The sequence below is a fragment of the Eretmochelys imbricata genome, chromosome 10 (assembly GCF_965152235.1).
Source record: "Eretmochelys imbricata isolate rEreImb1 chromosome 10, rEreImb1.hap1, whole genome shotgun sequence".
Taxonomy (NCBI): domain Eukaryota; kingdom Metazoa; phylum Chordata; order Testudines; family Cheloniidae; genus Eretmochelys; species Eretmochelys imbricata.
This window is the reverse complement of record NC_135581.1, coordinates 32,639,045-32,665,541: the sequence shown is the minus strand read 5'-3', so window position 1 is coordinate 32,665,541 and position 26,497 is coordinate 32,639,045. Positions and strand designations below refer to the sequence as shown.

The following is a 26,497-nucleotide window of genomic DNA, read 5'->3' as shown; positions in this document are numbered from 1 at the left end:
CACCCTGGACACAGTAAATAGTGGCACCAGGTGGAAGTTTCCTTGGATGCTTACAGCCCTGCTGGAACTTCTAACTTGGGTTAGGATAGAGAACCCAGCCGATTACAAGTGCAGAAGGCCTGGAGGGTGGCAGCTGGCCCTACTGCTCCAGGTGATGCCTTGGTTTCAGAGTAAGACCCTAACAAGGGAATAACTGTCACTCCACCGTAGGTGTGGAGGGAAAGTTGGCCAACACCCCTGGATCTGGTGTTGGTGCGGCTGGTGGGGGGTGCCCTTGAGCTAGTGGAGTTGTACTGCCTTCAGATCAAGGATGCTGCTCTTGCAGGGAGGGAAAGGGGCATGGGGCTTGGAGACATGGGTGTGAGAGGAGGGTATCAAATTTAGTTCCTGCTACTTGGCCCAAATGCTGATCCAATGCTAAGCTGCCACTGCTCTCTGTGTGCAGCCATTAGAGGGAGCCAAATGCCATCGCAGGCGGGACGCAGGCAGCCTGTCAGCAAGTGAGGGGAGGTGTGGAAAGATTTATCACTGTTAGATCACTGCTCAAGCTTTCAGCTGTGCATGTGAGGGGAGGGGCCAGGCTTCCTCTTCAAAAGTATTGAGGAGACCTGAGCCTGTTAAAATATGTGCTGCCAGTACCCATACTCCAGACCTCTGGGGTCACCCTTTGCTAGGCTGGGGTCCCTTGTCTGCAGTGCTTTGTGCTGCCCCATTGACTAATATTCCCAGCCAGGCCACTATGGAACTGATCAACTTGACTGCAGATCAAGGCTGTGTTCTTGCGCTCTTTTCCTCTCCTGAGCTCACTTTCCCTTCCTTTTTGTGTCCAGAGTGAATGGCTGCCAGCCCCTGCCAGCTCCGCTTCTCAGAGCAGCTATTTGTGATTCCTGGGAGGCTGCAGGCGTGAATGACTTTCTTAGAGTCCAGCACAGAGCAATCACTTGTTACATTGAGTTTTCTTTTTTGCCCCCTCTCCAGATACAGCACAAAGAATCCTTCTCTGCAGTCAGAGACGGTTCATTACAAGAGAGGGGTGAGCCAGCAATTCTCCCTGCCTTCCTTCAAGATTGATTTCTCAGACTGGAAGGACGATGAGGTAAATCTCTCCTTAGATTTCCCTCTTCTCCAAAACCCTGTTGTTCCAGAAACACTGGGCTCTGTTTGTTTAACTTCCTGAGTTGTAGCTGGAAAATTACCAGTCACAGTTGCCGTGGCATGATCTGTCAGCGTGGGGTGAAGGGCCCTGGGAAAAATGGGTCTGAAACATTCAGGACAACTGTTGGGTAGGTATATTAAGCCAAAAAAAAAAAAAAGGGCATGGGTTGGGGCGGGTTGGACTGTCTGTCAAGATCTCAGATACCTGGAGTAGATTGGAACTTATCTACAGCTCTCTGGATGAATGACACTGGTGCCATCTCCAGAGGAAGCTGCTGCTTTTTCATCCAGTCTTGATGTGATGTTCTCCCAACTGATCAGGGCACTGTGGGAGCTCAGGAACGCAAGTCCCCTTCAGAGAGGCATTTATCACCTAGTAATGTGTCTGGTTACACAGAGCCTGCAGAAAAGTTGGGTCCACTTAGCAAACGTATTAAACCACATGCTTGGTAAGTAAACTTCTTTTTAAAGAGAGAGTCCCCAGTTACAATATTCACTTTTTTTTTTTACCCCATCAAAGGAAGTCAGAATCATACAAGCAGGGTAGAATTTGATCGCTTTGAAAATAAATACTTATCTTCTCTAGAAAAGAGTACAATTTTGAATTGTGTTCTGAGCTGTGAATTAGTATTAGTATTCCATTTCTCATGATGTCCTACTGGTGAATCAGCGTGTGTTTGTTTTTTCCTAGTGTGTGTCTGTTACAGAATATTGAGGGGGCGCATATGTGTTCATAGATTCCAAGGCCGGAAGGGATGAGGGACCACTGCAATCATGTAGCCTGATCTCCTGTGTAACACAGGCCAGAGAACTGCCCCACAATCATTCCTATTTGAACTAGAGCAGGTATTTTAGAAAAGCATCCCCCAAATCTTGATTTAAAAATTGCCAGTAATGGAGAATTCACCACAGCCCTTTTGGAAAGATGCTACAAAGGTAATTGAGCCCATAAGGCACATCTGCATTCATTCACGGGTTTCAAAGAACTCAAGATCACCATGACTGGAGCTGTGTTGGTTGGGAAAGTGAGCATTTATGTATAGCCTTCCATAAGCTTCCCTTTGTCCGGTATCTGATAGATAAGAAGATTCTTACAAGAAAATGAAAGGGATTCTATCAAGTCATATGGGCCCAAAACATAAAGGGATCTGTCAACTCCAAAATGATACTGTGTGACATGTTAGTTACTGTTATTACAAGTAACTTGCCTACCTTCCTAGAACTGAGAGATTAGCGAGAAAAAGATTGGTATTTTTTCTGGGTTTCTTTGTATGTTAAACAGCATTTTTGGTACGTTTAATTTCACTGTTCCATCTGGTTTATCAGCCTTAGGGTGAGGCTTTTATGTCTGCTGATTTTAATTTCAAAATGATGGCGCACCTTACTGCAGAGGAGGATTGTGAGATCAGAGGTGAATGAGCTAGTCACTGCATTTCTTTTCTTTTGTTTCCATTTTTCCCAGCACCTGCCAGTTAAGTAAATATTGGGTGGGATCTTTCTCAGTTTAAAATATCGTGTTTTCCATAACTGATGTTGGACGGCATAGTTGTCAAATTACTAAAATACTGATGGTGAATGTGCCTCTAAACCTAGCTAGGGAGCTGTAAGGGTTCCCTGTTCATATAAATGAGTTATTACCTGGTATTTTAATCATGCTGAAGTCTATCTCAGTCGCATCTGTGGCTTTGAGACCAACATGTGAACTACACTCTGTACAAAATAGCATTTTCTCTGATTGGTTTTAAATTTGCCTCATTTCAGTTCCTAAATTCCCTTTGTTTTTGTCTCCTGGGACAAGATTAATAGGCACATCTGACTGGCTTCTTCAATACCATTTCCTTTAGCTTATCCTCGGAACTTGTCACGTATCACTAGCTATGGAAGGCTGGGTTTTCTTTAGCTAAGTACTTTCCTTGCCTATGTGCTAGAGGAAGTGGTGTCCTTTGAGTCAGTAACATACCAGTGCCCCAGCATGGAATTGTGGGAAGCTTTGCTGCTAGAGGTGCTGTCCTTGTTGATGAGCTATAATACCAAGGTCTTGGCCATTTGTGGTTAATGATACTCTTCTGAGCAGAGAGCATTATGAGTGGTGTTAATCCAGGTGTTTTGGCCAGTTTCCAACCAAGATAGGGACTTTCTCTAACCCTCACCCTGCTGTCCAAGTTCAACTGGATATGATGATATTCACTTCCTGTCCCAAACTGTCGTAATGTTGCAGTGCATGGTTAAACGTGGAAACAAAAAAAACCCTATATATGTTGTGCAATTCCAGCAGAGTGAATAGCCATTGGTAAAATACACCCCTAACCATAGTTTCAAAACAAACCGTAAGGCAATTACCAGGCTCTTCCCCATGATCCTGAGAAATCTGGGCTGCAGATGTTCTAGTTTCTCTGCCAGTAGATGACCTCACAAGTACACCTACGACAGCTGAAAGAACTGTCCCATTCTCAGCCCTGCTTTTCGTTCCCTTTGTCACTCACTCTGATGAAGGAAGCAAGATGCTGGCAGCCCAGACTCTCCTCAGCCTCTTAGAAAAGCAAATTTGTTCAAATCCTCTGCTAATGGCATTTCTGACCAGCCAGAGCCACCAGCCAGAGTCACTTGTAATTGTGCAAACAGGTTTTTAACTCTTAGCAAAAGTTTTGCAACTAGTCTTTAAACAGCTGTGTGTCAGCAGAGGTGGAGGTGATCTGTGTATTGCACATCTGTTGGTCAAGTCTTCAAAGCTCTTTGGAGTCAGAGGTACTATAGAAACATAAGCTGTAAACCCCCTTCCCATCTCCTCTTCGGACCAAATTCTGCTGATCCACTCTGCTGATCTGTTGCATAATCAGCCCTGCCGTCTGGCAGGTCTGCAGCTGACTTCACTGGGAGTCCTGCTTGGGGAGCAAATGTAGAACAGGCAGCATGGCTCAGAGGAGGGTTTCTGTGTGTGTATCTACCTTCCCTTCCCCCCTCCACACCCAATAACATGCATGTGGCTAGGTCTTCCTAACTACTCTCTGAAATGCAGCACTCCTGTCGGACATCAAACTGTGTGCTGCTGTTCAGCTGTATTCACTTAAACCCTGTGGACTGCTTGCCAGCTTCACTGTTAGTTTGTCAGAATAAGATGGAGTTCATGCTTTTGCCTACTGCAGTGGTTGTATATGACACAGCCCTTGACCATATGACAGGATGGAAAGCAGTCTTGCCTGGGGTGGCTGGCTGGATAAACCTTACTAAGTGCATGTTTTAGTTTGTCTTTACAGATGTGTTGGTTCATTGGCAAACTGTACTAAGAGGCTTTCGTTGTTGAAAGACTGTCTTCTACGCATCCAAGAGGGAACATGAAGTGCAGCCTTTGGGAGACCGTACATTCAGACAGTGCACAAATTCACAAAGTAGTTCTGGCCTATGCTTTCCCCGCCAAATGTGCCAAAATGTAGCTGTGCTCTTGCAATAGTAGATTGGGAGCAGGAAGTGGAGCAGGAACCTAAGAGCTGCTTTCAGCTGCACCTTAGTCAATTATCTTTAATGAGTTGGGAATGTTTGGAGTGAGACATGGTAGTTTTGAAAATGTGGTATAGAAATGGCTAGCTAGAGACGCAGCGAACCCCTGCAGAGGATCTCGCAGTGTTTGAGGCTGAGCTGAGACAGGAAGTGGTTTCAGTCACAAGACCTTTAATAGCAACTGGTCTAAATTGATACATAGTCATGTCATTATATAGTTGAGAACTGAAAATTTTTCTAGGAAGCCTGTAGACTAACCATAGTTAAACATTTCCTAGAACATTCGGCCTCTGTAATGATTAGACTGAAGCTAGGAACAAAAAGGTGGTAGATTCCCAATTTTCTGTTCTCCTGCACTCTCCACAAAGTAAATTAAGACTGGTCTACATTGCAAAGTTGGGTCGATGCAAGATAGCATACGTGGACCTAGTTGTGCATTTGTCTATTCTTAACTTTGTCTCCCACCAATGGAAGTGCCCCATTACGCTGACACCATAAGCAGCGAAGAGCCATAGCCATTGTACTTAGGTCAATGCAGTGCGAGTGTAGACGCCGTGTTACTTATGTCGACCTTAACTGTCCTCCAGCAGCTGTCCCACAATGCCCCACACTGACTGCTTTGGTCATCATTGTGAACTCTGCTTCCCCGAGGTCACGGAGACCAGAACCCCCACCTCCACCCCTTAAAGCCCTGCAAATTTTTGAAATTCCTTTTCCTGATTGCCTGGCTTGTCGACCACACCTAGCAGCTCTCTCTTGTTGAGTGAAACTGCGCAGTTGACCATGCTGGCTGCACACTCCTGCCTGGAGTAGGCAGGAGATACTGGATCTCCTGGGCCTGTGGGGAGAAAAGGCTGTGCAGGCATAGATCTGAACCAGCAGTAGAAACCTTGACATCTGTGAGCAAATTGCTCAGGGGATGCAAGAGAAGGGGCATGACCAGGGACCACCAGCAATGCTGCGTGAAAGTCAAGGAACTGCAGAAGGTGTACCAGAAGGCCAGGAAGGCCAACAATCGGTCTAGTGCCGAGCCACAGACCTGCTGCTCTTACAAAGATCTGTTTGCCATCCTCGGTGGAGACCCCAGCACCACCCCCAGCACTCTGAGGAGCTTGAGTCACAGGTCCCTGCCATGAACAGCAAGGAGGATGTGGAAGAGGAGGAGGAGGAATATGGGAGACAGGTGACCGGGGGAATCCAGCTGCACAGTGAGGACCTGTTTTTGATTCCATCGCAATCCAGCCAGTCCTGCCTTTTGATCCTGGGCAAGTTCACTGTAGGGTAAAGAGCCTTGGTAAGTGTGTGTGGATAAATATTTCAATTACAGGGGTGGCATCTCCAAAGTAGCAGGACATTCTTATTAATTGATTCTTGCTAGAAGAGGGAGTGGTACAACCAAGAGAGGTAGAGTTGCTATCAGATTTTCATTCCCCTCTAGAGTTAGGCAAGGGGGCCACATGTTTATGTACACAGGGATGTCCCTTGAGTTCTCCATGGAGATCTCAATGAAACTTTCATTGCAGTCCTCTTCCATTGTCAGCCGAAGGTTGCTAAGGAGGGCTGTCTTATTTCTTCTACCGTGGTAGGACGCTGTCCCATGCCACTTGGTGATCATTTTAGCAGGCAGCATTGCAGTACACAGGCTAGCAGCATATGAGCCGGGCAGCTCTGGGACACCAGCAGCAGCTGTGCTCTCTCTGCCTCTGTTACCCTCAGGGCTGAGATATCAGTTAAAATCACCACTGTCTGTGCCATTCAGTATTCAGTGCCATTGCCTTGTACAACTAGAATCATGTGATCAAACAATTCCCTCCTCATTTCCCCTACCCCCAGTGGATCATACTCACCATGGCTGGTGCAGTGACTGGTGCCGTGCACAAGCAATCCCAAGTAGAAGCGAGAATGCAGAGCTTAAAGCTTTAGAGGAGCAACGGGAGTGAATTAAGCATCTTAAGTTTTGCTTTCTGTGGTGAATATGCTGACAGTGGTACCTCTGTGTGTTTATATCTGCAGCTGCTGCCATTGTGACCTTCAGGGTCTCCCCCTCCATACTGGCAGAGCCAGATGAGGAGGAGAAAAAGGAGAACTCAGGATGACATCTTTAATGAGATCCTGTACTGCACTGCACCATGAGCACAGGGCCTGGAGGATGAACTTTGCGGACACCTGGAGAAGGAAAGAGTGGAGGAGAAAGGCTCAGGAGTTCCAGCAGGACAAGGAGACGGAGATGCACCAAGACATAATGGGGCTTCTCAGACAGCAAACACAGATGCTGCAGACTCTGTTGCAGGTTTAACAATCCCAGGCTCACCTCTCTTTGCAGCCCATTGAGAACCCAATATTGGGACCTCCCTACACACCCCCTCCTCAACATTTCACGTGTAATCAGGGGTCACTGCAGTACCCCTGCCGCTCCACCCGGGGGCACATGAAAAACAATCACTAACCCATGACAGCCACAGTCGGTGTATTTGTAGCTGAAATGGACATGAATGTTCTTTCCCCTTCACAAGTTCTGTTCTCTTAATAAATTCCATTTTATTCCATTTTTAATGGATTTGTTTTGAAATTGCATGGGTTCTTTTTGCACTGAACTTGTTACAGAATAAAATTCTATTATTTGTAACCATTCATTTTTATTAGTTCACAACATATGCTGCTGAGTGCTCAGCAGTTCTGAAAGCAACCAATTACCTGTTACTGCAAAGTGTCTCACAACTCATAAGGTCATTCAGAAACAACATTAATAGGTGCATTGACAATGTTCTGTTACTACACGTACAGCAATCACCACACAATTCCTACCAGGCCACTAAAGAGCAAGATGAGGTAGAGTCCACTACAACAACACATGCTACTGTGGCTCCCTGTTAAAATGGTCTTACAAAGCTTCCCTGAGCTGTGTAGCTCCACACTGAACTCTTCTAATAGCCCTTGTATCCGGCTGTTCAGATTCAGCAGACAGCTGCTCTGCCTCCACCCGCCAGAAACGTTTTTCCCCCTTGCTTCACAGATGTTATGCAGGACACAACGGGTAGCAATAGCTATTGGCTTATTTTTCTCACTGAGGTCACTGAGTAAACAACGCCTGCGTCCTTTCAAATGACCAAAAGTGCACTCAACTGTCATTCTGCATTGCTGAAAGAAAGTCCCTGCTTGCAGCTTTCTGAACAATCCTGTGTTCTTAACGATGAGAGCATCGTGCGCCTTCCCAGAGCAGCCCACGTTGATATCAGTAAGGTATTCCCAGTGATCCACCAACACTTGCCCAACTGTGGAATATTAGCTGTTTCTGTTGATGTACTCTCTGTGGCGTGGTGGTCTGTTGCCAGAATAGGGATGTGTGTGCCGTTTATTGCTCCACTGTAGTTCAGGAACCCCATTGCTGCAAATCCATCCACTGTGTCCTGCACATTGCCGAGAATCACAGCCCTGCGTATCAGGAGGCGATTAATGGCCTTGCACATTTGCATCACAGCAGTCCCCGCAGTGGATTTCCCGACTCCAAATTGATTTCCTGCTGACCGGTATAAATTTGGCATTGCAAGTTTCCACAATGCAATCACCATTCGCTTCTCTGCTGCCAGTGCAGCTTTCATTTTGGTGTCCCTACTCTGGAGAGCTGGGGCAAGCTCAGCAAACAGATCCAGGAATATGGCCTTACGCATCTGAAAGTTCTGGAGCCACTGCTCGTCATCCCAAACCTGCATTACAATGTGATCCCACCAGTCGGTGCTTGTTTCTCAGTCCCAGAAGTGGCACTCCACCATCTGCAGCTGCTCCACAAATGCTGCCCACAAACTTGAATTGGTGCTCGCTATGGCCCACAGCACTGTATCCTCCAGGGAAATGTCACGTTCCTCACTCATTCAGTAGTTCTTGCATCTCTGCAAATTCCTCAGGATCAGGCGCCCTGTGCTTGCAACATTCATGACACTAGTGCAGAGTTATACAGGTGCTATGCTTCTGTCAGACGTGGTGGACAGCGAAGAGGGCCATGTGGGTTTGGGGGATTTTGAAAAAAGGTGCAAAGATTTTGGGATACAGATAAAATTATGGGATGGAGACAGCTGCAAACTGGGAAGTTGACCCCGTGCTCCCAGTCAGTCTTGTGCGACTCGTTTTGGCCGCATCATGCATTGCCAAGACTTCCCAAAATACAGTGTGCTGGCAGGTGGTGAGTTGCATAGTGGGATACCTATCCACACTCTGCATCGATACAAGCAGTCCTGGTGAGTACGCACACTGCCAACACAAAGGGGCCGGTATGCGCGCACATGAGCAGTGTACCAACTGCAGCAGCTCGGTGCCGACCTAACTTCCGTCGACATAAGTTTGTAGTGGAAATCTGGACTAAGGCCAGGTCTATGCTAAAAAGTTGACTTGACCCAGCTACCTTGCTCAGGGCTGTGAAAAATCCACACCCCCTGAGCAACTTGGTTAAGCCAACCTAACCCCAGTGTAGATCCCGTTGACCTAGCGAGGGAAGAACCCCTGTGCTGCTGCAGCTTTTATAGTGAAGATCTACTCTAGCCCTGGGAGCTTGCTGCAACCTGATAGGCCTAAGATATTACGTATGCTGCCCGTCTGGTGGCAGTGCAGCAGGGTATTTAATGGGCCACGTTGTACTTGGTAGGTGGTACTAGTCTACTTTGTATCTGAGGGCTTGTCTACACTTGAAGGGCTACAGCAGCACAACTTCAGCTGCATTGCCATAGCGCTTCAGTGTAGACCCTACCTACACCAGTGGGAGAGGTTCTACCGTCCATGAGGCCATCAACCCAGCACACTCTGTACTGGATCAGCTAAACTACATGGCTCAGGTTGCGGATCTTTCACAACTCTGAGTGATGTAGCAGGATCTACCTAACTTTTTAGTGCAGCGCAGGCCTAAGAGATCCACTGTTACACCTTTTAAAAATAGCAAAAATAACAAGGACTCCTCGTTATTTTTGCTGATACAGCCTAACACGGCTACCACTCTGAAACCTTTTAAAATTTAGGTTATAATTAATGGAAGGAAGCACACTGAACAGAGAGGTAATGGGACGGTGGGTCTCTGTTTTCTATAGAAATGCCCCTTGTGCCACGGTTTGAAAATGAAGCCATTCTCAGCATACTAAATGCTCCCCTGAAGGGACATCATGAACAACTGTGGGTAAAGTTACTAGGTTTAAAATTAAGCTCATAGCAGTTAGAGATGGAAAGACATGCTAGAACTTCAAGTGCAGTACAGGATAGTTATCCCTACTCAGAAGCTCTCTTGGGTATTATGCTTTTAACTACATGGGAGTTTACTCTCTTTTGTTTCTCCTCTCCCCCTTCCTCCCTGCCCCCGATTTGCCAGATGTACTCAGGGTCTCCTGCTGAGAAACTACACAGTTAAAAGGAGTGCTCTGGATGTTTGGAATTCCAGCTGTCAACAGTTATAAAGCATTCTGTTTTTGAGATACTAGGTGATAAAATCAGTCCTAGATGAAGTCTGGGGAAAAAACAAGATAAGGAGTCCAATTGGAGAGGCTCACTGCTGCTCAGTGAGGACTGCTTTTTCATTGGTGGATGTCTCGTGCTCTAGAAGACAAGTGTTGTTGCTTTGAAATTAAGTCTCTAGCCACATGAAGATAACCTTCAAATTGCAAACTGCCTGTAACCACTGTGCAGTGCCGTCTGCCTCTGGCTGCAGACAGCCTGAAACAATACCTCTGAGAGGAGTGAGCTGCTCCCATTTGACTCATTTGGGTGAGAATGGCGAAACTTAAAGATTAAAATGTTCTGACCTTTTGCTGCTGATCAAACCCAATGAGCGAGAGTGTCTGTTTATCAGCTACCTGATGTTGGATCCAGAAAAGCTGGTCATGAGTACAGATACCAGGAGGAGCGTATCTGGATGCCCGTCTGTGACCCAAGGAGAAGATGTGGTATATAACCTGTCTCATACTGTGGACCATCATTCTCACTCCTCCATTTCCAGAGTGAACCTTGAGCATCTGGAACTTTTTTGTAACCTCCTGCAGGAATTCATCATTTTCTTCCTTTTCTAGTGCGCGCACACGATGCTGGCATGTGGGGATGTGTCCAAACCTCTTCTGGCGCCTTTCAGAACGAACACAGACACTCTCTTTCCTTTCTCACAATGTTTTGCTTTTGTGAAGCAGCTGTGTGAGCCCTTTCTGGAATTGGGTCTTTCTGTGGCTTTTGAGGGAATCTAGTGACCCATAGCCTGCAGGCATTGATTTCTTTGTCACTACTGCCGGATTGGCAGGGCTGGAAAGTGAAGCCTTCTGGTAGCCATGGAATGAGCCTGGGCAGTGTCATCCCCTCGCAGCTCTGTTACCTCCTGCCATTGTGATTCAGCCTGGCTTGTGGGTAGGGTGCCAGCAGTCCTGTATTACAAGGGACATCCCATATTTAAATGGAAAATTACCTGTCCCTTACTAAATTGGGACACCTTTTATCTCACATTTCTACAGCAGGGGGCCAGTCAGTACTCACAGGTGCATCTTTCCACTCCCCTCCCAACTCTGGCCCTTCAGTGCTGCTCCGGGAAAGCAGACTGGGCTCAGGGCTGGGAGGGGAGTGGACAGATACACCCGTGATTACTGGCCTCCTACTGACTCTAGCCGTTGAGCGCAGTCCCCTCTGCTTTCCCTGCACAGGCTGCCTGTCTGTCTGGCAGGGCAAGTGGATGGGGCTGCGTGCCCTGGTGCTGCGCTGAAGAGCCAGGGTCAGGAAGGAGCTCTGTCTGGCAGCAGGGTGCACAGCACGGCAGCAGGCAAAGACCAGCCATGCAGCCTCCAACTTGGCTCTTGGTGCCTGTGCAGACGCTGAATGGCAGTCACAGTGGCTGCTGGCCCAGCATCTGACGCCCTGGGCTCTCTGCAGCATCCAGAGCTGGGGAGAGAGAAACCTAGGAAGCATGGGGTGGGGAGAAAGGGACATGTCCCCAGAGGTTCAAGTCTCATACGCTACAGATGCATGCTCTGGTCTCATTATTCCTGTGAAATTGAAGGCATAGGAGTTCTAGGGTTTGCGTTTGGGGTGGGAGGAGCAGTTCAAGTCCATTTTTACCCTATTGGAAGGAAAGGCCAGATGTTCATTGAGCCTCTTGAGCCTGGCAAATTCTTTCCCCGGTATGTTTTCCAGCCTCTCTCCTTTGAATCAGCAGGCCCCCCTCCTGCCAGCTTTGTTAATTCACTGCATTGGGGTATCTGCATTCTTAGCATCCGAAGTGTGTGTGTAAGACTACATCTGCAGTATGAGCTAGAGGTGTCACTCCCCTGCTTGTGTACACCTGCTCATGCCGGCTCTCATGAAGTTAGTGCTAATATAAATAGCAGCGTAGCTTTGATATCATGGGTAGCGGCTATGGGGGCACGGCTGAGCCAAACCTCCCTGAAACTAGTGGGTATGTGCTCAGCATGGCTCAGCCATCCCTCTGCTGCATCTACCCGGGCTACCATAGCTACACATCTATTTATGCTCAGGTAGCATGAGCAGGGTAATCGCACCCCGAGCTCATGGTGAAGATGTCACTTCAGGCACTGTGCTTTCAGTTGCCAGCAAGAGCAGAAGGCTGGCTCCTTTCAGTGCTTTTTTAATGCAGTAAACAGCTATAACGATGAGGCCATTAATGGCAACTAACAACTTGAGGTGGCTTTTGAAAGCAGCATATTGCCCACAACAGCCCTTTAGGGTTCTGTTTGCAGGCAAAGTTGATTAGTTGCTAGGGAACTTCTAATTATCTGTCTGGGGATATACACGTGAATAGGGTCTCCTTGCCTGAGGCGTTTGGTTGGCCTGGTGGCTTTGATAAATGAGACCCGATAAAAGAGGGAAAGTATCTGCACTGTGAGGTCGTTTTGCTGCTTTATGATGTGTAAAGATGGCCTAAAAGGAATTTTCTGCTTATTTTTTTTCCGTAGGAATATTGGGTTTTTGTTGTTATGTTGTTGGTGTTGGAGGACTCATTGGATACCTCAGAGATCTGACTTAGGGGCTTTATCCTTTCTCCTACCAAATGCAGTACATTATCAGTTGGATCGCCATTTCTCATTCCCCCAGGCACCCATCTATGGTGGTATGTGTGTGCTGTTTTGTAGAACAAGGGTGATTATCCTGAAGTGCAGGGGGAGAACTCTTGGTCTGCAAATTGGAACTTGGCTGTGGTATTCTGCTATGTCTGTGTGAACCTTGCTCATGTAGATCAGATCCCCTGTGCACATCTGACAGCAGGTGTGCCATAAGTGTGTGTGACATTGATGAGTCTGACACAGTGTTTGGATACTATTGTGAGATAGGTGCTGTAGTTAAATGTTCCTATTTTCTGAACTGTGGAGGACTCAGAGAGCAGGAAGAGGCCTTGGAAGGGTCATTTCTGATAGTCCGACCTAGGATGATCACTTGTTCATCTTAAAATAAATCTGTGAATAATAGGCCCCATCTTTATCCAGTGGAGTCTTCTTTCTTGCTCATTAGGAGTCCAGAAGAAAGGCTGAGAAGAAAGGCTCTTCTCAAGTCAGCCTTCAATTTAAATTGCAAACAGCCTTGGAGGGCAAGTGGGACCATGGATAACACCAGCCCTGGGGGGAAGGGCATGGAGGAGGGCAAGAAACCCAGCCTGTTTTGGGGCACCACAGCCTCAATAACCTCAGGTACTGAGTTTCTTGCCCTCCTCCATGCCCTTCCCCCAAGGGCTGGTGCCTTCTCCAGCTGAAAGCCAGTCCCTTTCACTCTGCTCTTCTGCCTTGGAGATCTCATGGCCAATGCTGAGCACAAGAGAAGCCATGGCTTAGTGTGTAACTGCAGCTACTTAGAGCTCTGTAGCTAACAGACTTAGTTAGGCTTGCAAGTTGAAGCCGGGGAACTGATGCAGTAGTTTCAGAAAATTCCAGAAATGAATCCCTGAGCCACCTCCTCTCCTGGCATCTGACGATACTTTAAAGTTCCATTTTCTGTAATTTACAAGATTCCCTGCAATTGTTAAAGTGCTTTATGAAGTTCAGGCAATGGAAGCATTTGGGCCTATGCTGTGCACTCTCAAGTGAGATTTTAAATTGTCACTGTCTGCTGTTGTTTTGAAATTCATGTTCCTGACCTACTGTGTGTACAACATGGCAGGAGAGGAAAATCCGTGTGCTGTGTTTCAGGGGGAGAGGTTTATGCCAGATTGCAATTTTACTGATCTGGGGGGTGTGATGATCTAACATCAAGGACTGTATGCGGCACTCTGGGTTTCTTTCGTGGCATAGGCAGGGTTGCTAATTTACCAGCTGAAGAACATGCTTTTAAAATGTTGTAGCCTATTATTATAAAGTGGGAAGCAAAATCTGTACAACTACACTGAGGACATTACTGCTGTGATAGAATCACAGAACTGCAGAACTGGAAGGGACCTGGGTGGGTTATCTAGTCCAGTCCCCTGCACTGAGGCAGGACTAAGGATTATCTAGACCATCGCTGACAAGTGTTTGTCTAACCTGCTCTTAAAAAACCTCCTTTGACTGAAATTCCACAACCTCTTTAGATAATTTCTTATAGTGCTTAACTATCCTGAGAGTTAGGAAGTTTTTCCTAATGGCCAACCTAGAAGTCCCTTGCTGCAATTTAAGTCCATTACTTGTCCTGTCCTCAGTGGATAAGAAGAATAATTTAATACCCTCCTGTTTATAACTACCACTTATATACTGAAGACTGTTATGTTCCCCCTCTCAGTCTTCTCTTCTCCTGACTAAACAAACCCAGTTTTTTCAGTCACTCTTTGCATGTCATGTTTTCTAGATCTTTAATCATTTTTGTTGCTCCTCTCTGGATTTTCTCCAATTTTGTCCACATCTTTCCTGAAGTGTGCAGCCCAGAACGGGACCGAGTGCTCCAGCTGAGGCCTTATCAATGCTGAGGAAAGAGAGAGAATTACTTCTCTTGCCTTGCTTGCAACACTACTGCTAATGTATCCCAGAATAACGTTTGCTTTTTTTGTAGCAGTATTTCACTATTGACTCATATTTAGTTTGTGATATGTAGTTTGTATAAAGTAGGAGGCAAAATCTGCAACACTACCCTTAGATACTGCTACTACAGCGTACCATTTCGACGCATCACTAATGGCATTAGTTATTTTCTAGATACTTTGTGCAGCTGGAAATTGCATAGGAGCTCCTTTGGATATGTGAATTGGTGGGGGGCAAATAAATCCAAATTGCTCTGGTTCCTTAGTCTGCTAGCCATGTTTCCTGTTTAATCACTGTACCCGTTAAAAATATGTTCATTTCTTCCTTCTGGAAGATAAGCGTCGTCTTATGTTTGGTACAGATTCTTTGTGTTCATTGCAAGTGGGGATTGACAGCCCATCAGAATGACGTCCTCTCTCCGCAGAATAAGTACAGCACAGGAGGTGGCCGGGGAGCCGTCCCCCTGTACTACCCCACCAGAGTGCCTCTGCTCTACCCTGGCAGCCCCACCCCCTAAAGCTGGGAGGGGAGCTCAGCCACCCAGGCCTAACAGAGTCATCACTTTTTGTGGGCCACACACTGTATCACAATACAGCTCCCCACAGCCAGCCACCAGTCTTGAGCCTTACTTTTTAATCTGTCTTGGTGTTGGCTTAACATGGGCTTTGTCTCTCATTGTTGAAACCCTGTTTTCTTTCTTCTCAGTTGAACTTTGATTTGGATCGTGGCGTGTTCCCTGTGGTGATCCAAGCCGTAGTGGATGAAGGGGATGGTAAGCTAGATGCTTTTTCATTGATTGGTTGTTTCTCCGAGCTCCTTGGAGGCTTTGTCTGCACTGTGAACTCGGTGATTGAGTCCCCCTCTCACATACACATATGCACACTAGCTCTCAGCAAGCTAACGAGAGCACGCATAGCAGTGTAGCCTCAGTAGCACAAGTAGCAGCTGCATGGGTACGTACCCACCAGTTTCGGGGGGGGGAGGGGGGTTGGACTCAGCATGACTCAGCCATGCCTCCCCTGCCAGTACCCGTGTTTCTGCGGCTACCCCGCTCTTTATACTTGGGCTAGCTCCAGCCTGAGTATATGTACATAAGCAGAGGAATCACACCCTTGGCTTGCATGTAGAGATAGCTGTAGAGGGGTGCAACCCCCAAACACGTGCTTCATGCAGGATGGGGCTTAATGACTCCATGTGTTTCCAGTGTTTCAGGAATGTGACTTAAACATCCAGGGGAAAGGGGCCCAGGTAACAGTCAAATCTGCCTTTTACACTCAGATTTCATTTGGAGAGGAAGGGTGGTCTTATGGCTAAGGCACTGGCTAGGTCAGACCTTGGTTCAGTTCCTGGCTGTGCCACAGACTGTGGTGTGATCTGGGGCAAGTCCCTTCATCCTGCTGCACCTCAGTTCTCATCTGTAAAATGGGGATAGTAATACTTGCCCTTTGTCTGATCAGACTGCAAGTCCTCTGGCTATGTGTATGTGCAGGCAGGCAGGCCCTGATCTGTGTGAAATCTTTAGGTGCTGTTATAATAACATTAATGTTTCCAAGCTCTTCAAATCACTGTTAAATCAAACTGTTTTTACAGTGAAACCTAACTTTGAATGTTGAAAGGCTCTGGTTAGTTCAAAGGGCAGCTGAATTCTTTCAGCCCTACTTGACAATCAGCCAGAGCAGCTTTTTATTTGTCGGTTTTTAATACATTCACCCATTTAAAAACATTCATTGCTTTTTTTTGATGCATGGCTGGCTAATAAATATAATATCTAGACTGCCATTCGTGTTGCATGAGGTTTGTTCCTCCTCAGGCTGTTTGTGTGGCTACCACTCCTCCTGAATGTCAGCAGTTAATGGGAGACATTTTGGTTACCTTTGTCGTAAACGCAGTCCTTTCTCTATTGAAGCCAGTGGGGCCAGGATTTCACCCTAGGTTTTTTTTGTTGTAATGTCTTCCAAAGCAGAGACCAACAGATTATTTACAGTAACTCCATTTCCAGCACAAACATTGCAGCATTGTGCTAGGACGTGGGAACCAGAAATGTGAAACTGTCCAGAAACAGATGGCAAGCAAAACCAGTTGAGAAAAATCCCCAAATATGAACCAACATGAAGTTGAGCAATAAGGCATAATATAGTATGAAGGAAAGGAGTTGTAAAATGTTTGCAGTTGTAATAATCGAAGGTGCTGTTAGTAACACTGGTAAAGAAGTTTGGTTTTTCTTAGATGTAAAAGTGTCTCTTTCATTATGTCTGGGGAGTGCTTTGACAATCTACTTGTATGCTGCAGTGGTGCATATATATAGAAATGCCTATCATGGCCTGATAAATAGAACAAGAAGAGATGGGGAATAAGGAAGCAAGCATACAGCTGTGTGCATACTGCAGTGTCTCTTAGTCAATAATGCACTCTCATTTGATTTAATAAACTCTGTAAATCTGTCCTAATAACCTAGACAGGCAATGGCTTTTAAATCCCCTCCTGGAAAAAATATCAACGCGCACAGTATATGACCCTGCAAAGGGATCTGAGAAAATTTGATGTGCCTTTTTCTTTCCTTTTAATGAATGAAAGAGCTAGTAGTAGGTGTTCTGATCGCCTGGTAAGTGATAGGCATGTGCATTAAATAAAATTGAACGGTAAATGAAAAGAGCAATCAGCAAAATGCTTTGTTTGTCCGAAAGCTGCCAGGAGATGCTTGCTTTCTGTGCAGAACTGTGAGTATAAAGCTACTGGGCTGGAACTGGAACTGCTCTAAGTTTAAAATCCTTAATGGAGGGGAGATTTCTGTGCAGCATGTGACTGTCCAGTTCTGGCTATGCAAGCTGCCTGCATGAACAGGCATAGTTTCTGTTTAGGTTCTCCTATCTCTAACTTGGCTTTAAAATGGTTTATGGGAGAGCTGAAGTTAATTCCATTGCTCAGATTAGAATTTATACTGGCTTGTTTGCAGAAAAATCCCCTGGAACTTGTTTCCCCCTCACTGATAGCAGGGAGGGGATCAGCCCCCCTGGCCTCCATACACACACTGTTATCTTTGCCAACTATACTTTACCTGCTAAAGACTCTCTGTGAGACCTCTGTGTGACTCCAAGGGTCACCAGTCACTCTTGGCAAGAGAGTCCATAGTTTCTCCTCCCACATGTTGCTTTTTTAAGCCAGAATCAAATGAATGGGTCGCCTTGTCATTTATGCCCTTTGGGGCTGCAAAGGAACTACCGAGCTCCCTTCCCTTTGGAAGCAGAGTCATTTCCTTCTGCCGTTACTAGCCTGGGAGCTGACAGCAGAATCGGCAAGTCACTCAAAACCTTCCCTGCATCCCTAGCTAGTTGCCATGTGGTCATGTGAGTGGGACCAAAGGCAGGTATACCCCTTGTCCCCCTTGTCTTGCCTCGTGACTCCTCCAGACTCTCATCCGAGGCTCTGCATGTACGAGTCTGACTCCTAAAACACGCTGTCTTTACCTGGCTCCTGAGTGTTGACGGAGCCACGCGTACAGTGCTGGAAGCTTCATCAGTTGCTTTTGAGCTCTCCTAGAAGAATGAGATCACCCCCAATTGGGAAGGGGCCAAACGTGGGGGGAAAAGGACAGAAGGGGCCAGAGAATGAAACCAAGATGTTTGTGTCTGTACTTGATAAACTGCTGGTACAATTAATAAATGAATTGGGAATCCCTAGGACTAGAGTAAAATAAGGCAATAAACACTGAGGATTTGCCAGCTGTAGATAAACCAGCCTGACGTCTCTCTTTGCGAGGATAACAAGCTTAGGGAGTAAAAGAAACCCAGCAGGCTTTTCGCTCTCACTGCTTTGGTGTCTGTAAAGGAGAAGCCAGATTGCACGGAACAGCTGCGAGAGATGCAGCTGGTAAAATGGATCTGAGTGGGCAGTGGTTCACAGGCTGTCTGCAGGATGGAGGTGCCATTTGCCCTACAGGGCTGTTCTCTGGGCCCAAGTGTTTACCATTCTTCAGAGGCTAATGTGGAGAAGTCACTAATTGAATTCCTGGACAGTATAAACTGGGAGAGCTGTTGACATTGCAGGCAAGGATGAAAATGCAGCATGGGCCAATTAAAGGGGGAAATGGGATATAATTCAACTTGTGTGCAGCAGCTGGATTCCCAGTCATAATAACCTGGGCTGTTACATTCTTTACGCTGAACCCCTTCTCCCCGACATGCTCCAAACCATAAGGGGATTGGCCTCACAGAGCAATAGCCATGAAATACTCTCTCTTCCCCTTTCCCGCCCCCCTCCCCACCGAAAAATGGCGGGGAGAAGCATAACCCTCGTTCTGTTCCCTCTGTGTGTGGTGGGCTTGGAGGTGCCGACCTTGTTCAAGGTTTTAACCAATGTTGTTCTCTCTTTCCAGTGGTGGTTGAAGTTACTGGCCATGCTCATGTTCTCCTGGCTGCATTTGAAAAGGTAACTGAGCCCTGCCGTTCTGCTTCCTTTCCTGTGTGTCCACATAGCCATGTGGATGGAAGTGTCCATGGTACAGAATGTCTGTCTTTTGTTCTGTTTGCACATGACTGGGGCTCCCAGGTGCTACCATAATACGCTACCATCATATGTAACATACATCAGCTCCCATGCAGGTGTATTCAGTACACAGAGTTGTGGTGGTCAACCAGCCAATTGTAAGCAACATCTCCTGGCCACCTGAGGATTGGAATGATTCCAGCATCTAGGATGTTTAAATGCAGTGGTGTTTAGACAAAAGAAGGCTGTCATGGTAGTATGATCAGAGCCTTCAGATCCATCTGCAGGACCAGATCTGCTATATGACTGTTTAATCTGAGACCAAATCCTGTTACAAACTGGTGCTATGTCATATGTGAAGACCAGGGCTCTCACAGTGTTTGGGAACATGGTAAGAGTAGCTTATTCCCACCCAGAGGGCAAATCTAAACCATGATATATTACAGGGAACTCTGCTGTATGGATAGGTCCCGGTACTGATTGTCTCCCCCCTGCGGCATGCGTAGTCTGATAGCAGTGCAGCTACTGCTTCTCCATGCTGCAGCTGTTAAGGCACCTTAGTGGGAGTACCTAGAGGTTGTTCAGGGAGTTTAGTGGTGCAAACTGCACTTGAGGGCAAGGCGAGAGGGGCTGGGAGAGCGATCGGAGGGAGCAGCGTGTTTGCTTTTCTTTTTCCGAGCCGTGGACTAGTACCCGAAGTGTGGGAGTCTGCAATGCCTGAGGTCTAAGCCTGGTTCTGCTCAGGGCTTGCTGGGACCCTGGCCAAGTTGCACAACCTCCCTGCCCCAGTTTTCCCAGCTGTAACATGGTGGGGATAGCTTCCTCCAAGGGAGTGGGAGGGCTAATCAGTCGGTGCTGGAGAAAACCCCTGGCTGGAAAGGTGCTCTGGGAACTAAGTTATTTTACGTGGTGTTTGCTGACCTTGGAGGTGGATAAAAAGTCTCTCTTCGATCTGCTTTGGGGAGTGGGGAGGCCCTCCGGTGGATGGAGAGAGCTCAGCTGGGGGTGCCATCTGCCAGCTAGGGAACTGTTAGAACAAGGAAAAGGGCAGCTCTCGCTTCCTCTGGGAATTTCTTCCTGCCTCTTTCCTAAATTCTCCTGGAAGCAAGAAGAGCAAACTTGCTCTCTCCCAGTATATCTGGCCCTGCCCATACTGTGAATCAGGAGAGAGCCGGGCAGGTATTGAAGCCTGAAATGGTCAGAGCCAGGCTGTTGCCTGTGGTGGGAGATTCTCTAGGTGCCCTTTTGGGACTATGATGAGATTATGGGAGGATCAGGCCCTTGTTCCATGTGAGACAAAAGTGAGTGGTGTTGCACGGTGCCTGGTGAATTAACGTCTGTAGCCAAAGCGTTCACCGTTCCCTGCTCTCCAAAGACCCTTAGTTATTCCCCTTGCTGCTGCCTTCGTGCCCTCTTGGCTGTAGCTAGCGCCAAATCCACTGCCAGTGTAATTTTGTATGCAGGACAGTCAGAGGGATGGGGTTTGTCTCGCCACTATCCGCTTGAGAAGACCGAGCTCACCACTCTCGCATAGTGCCCAGCCTCCTGTGGCTACGGAGCTGGAGTCCTGAAATGAACCTTGCTCTGCATTCCTGGCATCATATTCTAGCACCATGTGGCCAGCCTTTATAATAAACGCTTCTTATAGAAATCTGTTCCCCATGGCCTCCGGCTGATGGAGCAAGTTTTGTCTCCTGAGCTGTGAGAATTGGCACCTCACTGTGACTGATACCGGAAGGTGCAACATTCCATGGTGCATGATAATTCTGTTAGAAATCATTAGTGCTGCTGTGATAGTTTCCATTTCGGTAGCACTTTCTGTCCCAGAGAGTCCAACACTCTGGATGCACGGTGACACCGACACTCAGCTCGCTCTGGGAGAGAGGCAGCAGCTGGTACTCACACGGCATGTTGCTGCCTGGTGGGGAGGAGCAGAAATTTAGCAATGATCTTTCCCTCCCCCCCCCACCCCCCCATGAAGTGGCCCACGGGCTGCTCGCTCTCCAAGCAAGGCAGAAAGGATCTTGGGGTTTTGAGCCCTCCTGGAACTTCCTCTCCTTCAGAAGATCCAAGGGCTTAACCTGTAATTCCAAGGAGTCTGGGTGCTTTTGACCTGATGCATAGAGCACGGAGATCTCCAGCTATTGTAATGTGGAGGTCCATGGGGTTTCGGCTGAAGGGGAAGCATGCCAAGTGCACCTTATGCCAGGTGGAGATGAGTGCCTCCCTAATAGTTAGAGAGCAGAGCAAGGTGGTCAGCAAAACTCAAAAGCACCTAAAGCTGCCTGGGCCATTGCATGAGTGATGCTGAGCTCAGTCCAGTGCCCAGACCTCTTGAGAGCCCCATGTTTGAGCACAAGCACTGAGAGTGCTCCATCATTCCTCTTCACTCTCCACCTGCTCTGTGCTTGCTAGCCCACCAGTTGGGCATCACCATCCTTGGTGCAGCCTGCTCCTAGGTATTGGTGATTTTCCTGGGCGGTCCTGAGTGCCTTCTGCTAGACTTGGCTGCCAGACTGCTTCAGGGAGCATTGCACCACAGCCCCTGCCTTCAGCACAGCCCAGCCAGTGTGGAATGGAGGCTGGAGTCCCAGGGCAGTAAGGAGTCTGTGATCACTGTATGGGGTTCCCCTCATGCTGTGGAGGGGCTGATGGCCCAGCTGATCCTGGACTGGGGGTGGAACACACCCATGGCTCCTTCTCCTAAACCATAGCCCCCCTCATATTCCTGCCCCCATAGCTGGCCCTTGGTTTCCTGTGTCTTGTTGAATGTCACCTTAAAGGCTAAATGCAGACCAGCCCTCCCCTATTGGGCCTGGGACAGTCAGGAGGGACACCCTCTTCTCTGGGGAACCTCCCATGCCCTGACCATGTTATGAGGGGCTAGGTTACCTGCTTTATTTCCTTGATTCCTAGCCCTGTTTGTTTGGCCCCCTGTGTCCGGGGTTGCTGGTGAGCGTGGAGGGTTATTCTTTGCCTGGTGTTTTGGGAGCGCAGTGGAGGCGGGTTGGCCTGATCCGTGGCCCTGTGTGAGGTGTTGCAGTGTGGGAGGGTTGGAAAGGGGGTGGGGGGGTGCAGTAAAGAGGAGTAGCTGGTTACCTGTTTGAAGACTGAGGAGCAATGTTGCCTGTGCCATGCCAGCAGGTGGCTTGGTAGTGAGTGGCAGACTGGGAGCTGAACAATTTTAACATTAGGGTGTTTTATAGACAGGGATTCTTTGTCAGTCCATTCGCTGAGTAATGTGTGTGTCCCCAGGGGCAGCCTTGGCCTCCCTCAGACTGTTCATGCAGCAGGCCAAAACTCTTGGTGGCCTTGCATGGAATTCATGTTGCTGGCTGATGCCATTCGGGTCCTGCCCAGCGTTGGGCACAGAATATAGTGGCAATTTCCAGAGCGTGCTGCCCACTGCTGAGCAAATGGAGGGAGCAGCTAGGACCCTTCTCCAGAGGGCTAAGCAGCCAGGAGTCTTGGTGGAAGATGCAGGAAAGTGTAAAGGGAGCCATGGAATCGGGATATGGTCCCTTGACTTTGCTTGATGGGATTGTGACGCAGTGATGGGTGATGCATGTTTGCAACCTGAGAGCGCATCCTGCCATGATCCTGTCATGGCCCCAAAACTCTGCTCGCAAGGCTGAGCTATCCAACTGCAGTCTGAACAGAGAGCTTGTGAAGTGCAGTGACCATTGAGGACTTTAGCCCCATGGGCAGCAGATATCAGAGGCCAGGGGAGGTTGAGCCTTCCCAAAAGCCCTGTGTGGCTCTGGCCCCAGGTCCCCTCCTGCTTCCCTGCGCTCTACAGCTCTTCCCCCATGGCCGGGGCCCCAGGCTGGGGCTAGTGGGGGCCAGCCTGCAGCCAGGAACTCCGGGTGGCTGGAGCCAGTGCTCACACCACCCACATGGTGCTCTGGGACTGGGGGCGTTCAGGCGGCCTGTGGGGAGGGGGGGCTGCAGGGCCTTGAACAGAAGGGGCAGGCCGGGGGCTAGCCTCCCCGAGCCCACGGTTCACCCACCGTCCATGTTTGGCAGACTAGGGAAGGCAAATCCAAGCATAGGTGAAACATAGCAGCAGCAAAATGTCCCTTGCAGCCCCCCCGCACTGCTCATGAAAGGAATACAGGCTTCAAGCAACCAGGAAGCTGCACGTTTTCTGCTCTGCCAGTTTTCTGCTCTGCAGCCGCAGCCTTGCTCCTTCCAGACAATCTCCACCCCACCCATGGCCCTCCTCACCTTGTTTGCTTAAAGCACATTTACTCTCCTTAGAAAGGTCTGGGGCTGTTTGAAGTGTAGGCCATTAATCCAAAGCAGCTTTGTTTGTTAAGGATCCAGTTACTGCCAGAGTCACCAGAGCAAGCGGAGAAGGGTGCTCACAGAACTCGGACATACCAGCAGGCTTCAGTAATTTGCTATTTATGTATTGGTAAAACAAACATGTAACCTCGGCAGTACGTGTGTAGTCTGCTGGCCTCGGCAGTTCAGTGTGTGACTGGAAAATGCGGCTCTTGAGTCTTTTTGTGTGTTTCATGTTAATGATGCAGTTCTTCCCTTTTTATGACTCCCTCAGTGAACAGATGTGTGCTTACATGTGTACACACCTATCAATCTGCTAGATGGTTCCCAGGGCTATTAAGTGTCTTGCAGTGAATCTCCTTTCCCATCCCCAAAATATCTCAATCAGCCACTTCTTTTCTGGGTTTTAACTGACTAATTGCACCTTGAGTGTCCCCAGGAACACAGAGGAAATGGAAAAAAGCATAGTGCCTTGGAGTCCCATCTCTAGTATCCTTTGCATGTAAACTTGTTCCAACTCTAGATGTGCCAGCTAGATGAGTTAAATACAGTTCTGCTCTGAAAATGGAATCATATTAATTGTGTCTGACTCGAGATCAAATCTACACAGCTGTCAAGTAAAGAGATGGCTTTCCTACCAGCCCTGCACACTCCCCCGTGCTCTCTCTCTGGCTCACTCTTCATCAGCAACTATTCTACAATGGGATGCTACCGGGGTGAAAGTAATTTAAGGACTTACTGGTACTCCCGAGTTCTGAGCAGGGGGCGTGGCCTCGACAGGAAGAGGCTTGGCCTCAATCGGAAGAGACAGGGCCTTTAAATACTTGGGCCCTTTAAATCAAGATTTAAAGGCTCCGGCTGTGGCTGGGAGCCCCGGGGCCTTTAAATCACCCCCGGAGCTACCAGCTGCAGAGGTGGCTGGGAGCCCCGGGGCTTAGGGGCAATTTAAAGGGCCCCAGGCTCTGGCCGTCGCTATTGCAGCAGAGCTCCAGGGCCTTTAAATCACGGTTGGAGCCCTGCCACCACTACCCCAGGGGCTCCGGCAGCGGGGCTTGGGCAATGCTTTAAAGGGCAAGGGGTTCCAGCCGCTGCAGGGAGCCCTGGGCCCTTTAAAGTGCCCCCCCGAGACCCGCGGCCGGAGCCCCTGGGGTAGTGGTGTCAAGGCTCCGGCAGCGCTTTAAAGGGCCCAGGGCTCCAGCCACTGCGGAGAGCCCTGGGCCCTTTAAAGCTCCAGCCTGGGGAAGCTGGTCCAGTCCGGCATGGAGTACTGGCTCTTGCTGGTACACCGGACCGGACCGGACCGGCTTACTTTCACCTCTGGATGCTACTGAAATAACAATTTGGGTGGTGCAAGAGCCAGACTAGATTCCAGCTCCCACTCTCAGAGCTGGGCTGGCTTTGGAGCACTCATAGTAGTAAAATGGAGTAATCACTTGTAGTGTGTTAAGAGTTCTGGCTCTTAATGCCCCCAGGGAGAAAGCTTACTGAGTAAGGCGGGGCTGTTTTGACACATCCCTTTTCAGGGTAGAAATGCCCTGTAAATTACATTTCAATGGACTTCTTTTCAAGGCTTCTGCTTCCATTTCCAAATGTCATCTGCAACAAATGAAGTTTAACACCCTGATTTTCAGTCTTCATCACTCAGTTCCTTCCTCCCCCTCTTTTTGAAAGCATATGAAACTCTTAGAGCATGCCTACATAGGACAGTTATTCCAGTAGTGGTAGAGTGTGAATTTAAACCACTGTAGCTATCCCAGTGTAACTCCCTATGTGGACACTCTTATTCTGGCAGGAGTGCCTTTTCTGTTTTAATTTGTTGCTTTGGAAGGGGTTTAAACTAAACTGAAACAAAAGCCACTAACATTCCAGAATAGTATGATCACATGGGGGAGTTATTCCAGTATAACTACAGCAGTTCATTATCGCAGTATGATTATACCAGTATAGTTAGAAGTCCCCTGTCAAGCCTTTAGGTAGCAATAAAGTGATAAACAAAGCTGTTTGATTGGCTAGAAAGAGAGCATTACCTGTGCTGTTCTTGCTTCAGACCTGGTTTTCCCCCCCCCCCCCCACATGTTTCTTGTGAGAACCTCCTGCAAAGTTGGACCCATGCTCTGTTTCCTGTGTTGAGAGTCCAGTCCCTTTGTAGCACTGATTCCTGTGCTGTCCTGGAATTCTCCAGACCCCAGTGAGCTGGGATACTTGCTATAGAACTTGTTAGGCCAAGGTCAACGGGGTGAGTTTGGGCTCTTCTGAAATGCATCTTATTTGGGGAGAAAATTCAGTGAAAGGGGAGAGTGAGGGATGAGCCAGCATGGTGGTCCTGAGGTTCTGGGAAACTGCTGCTAATGATCCTGGGAAGTCTCAAGGAAAAGGGTGCTAAAAGCACACAGAGATGCTGCTCTTTAGAGATTGTTGATAGTGATCCCCAGTGCTTAGAGCCCTTTCCATCTACGAACCTCAGCACACTTTGCAAAAACTCATCCCATAGCCTCTGGGTGGCAGGTGGGAATTGGTTCCATTTTATGAAGGGGGAAACTGAGGCAGAGAGTGTCTTGCCTACAGTCACACGCGATCTGTGGCAAAGCCAGGACGAGGACCCAACTGTGATGGGTTCAGTCACAGAGACCCCCTTGGGACTGTCACCTGACATGCTGAAACTACCTCTGAGCCTGTTTTCCCTGCCAGCTTGGGACTCCAGAACCCTGTCTGGTTGAGCCAGACACACTACTCCACTACAACACAAACTTAGGGTATGAACCATGCCCCCAAAGCTGCAGACTTTAACCAAAACTGCTCAGCAGGTTTCCTATCTCCAGCACCCAGACACCCAGCTCCCAATGGGATCCAAACCCCAAATAAATCCGTTTTACTCTGTATAAAGCTTATACGGGGTAAACTCATAAATTGTCTGCCCTCTATAACACTGATAGAGAGAGATGCACAAGCTGTTTGCTCCCCCAGATATGAATCACTTACTCTGGGTTTAATAATAAACAAAGTGATTTTAAATATAAAAAGTAGGATTTAAGTGTTTTCAAGAAATAACAGACAGAACAAAGTAAGTTACCAAGAAAAATAAAACAAAACACACAAGTCTAAGCCTAATACATTTAAGAAACTGATTACAG

At 48.0% G+C, this 26,497-nt stretch overlaps 1 protein-coding gene across 2 annotated transcripts in view; it reads left to right on the top strand.

Moving 5' to 3' along the window:
- MGRN1 (mahogunin ring finger 1) overlaps positions 1 to 26,497 on the top strand; it is a 108,961-nt gene that overhangs the window by 46,625 nt on the left and 35,839 nt on the right. For both annotated transcript variants that reach the window (XM_077827657.1, XM_077827658.1), the window contains exons 5-7: positions 979 to 1,096; positions 15,303 to 15,369; positions 18,970 to 19,022. In XM_077827657.1, coding sequence (XP_077683783.1) covers positions 979 to 1,096; positions 15,303 to 15,369; positions 18,970 to 19,022 — 238 coding nt within the window. The remainder of the gene's footprint in view (positions 1 to 978; positions 1,097 to 15,302; positions 15,370 to 18,969; positions 19,023 to 26,497) is intronic.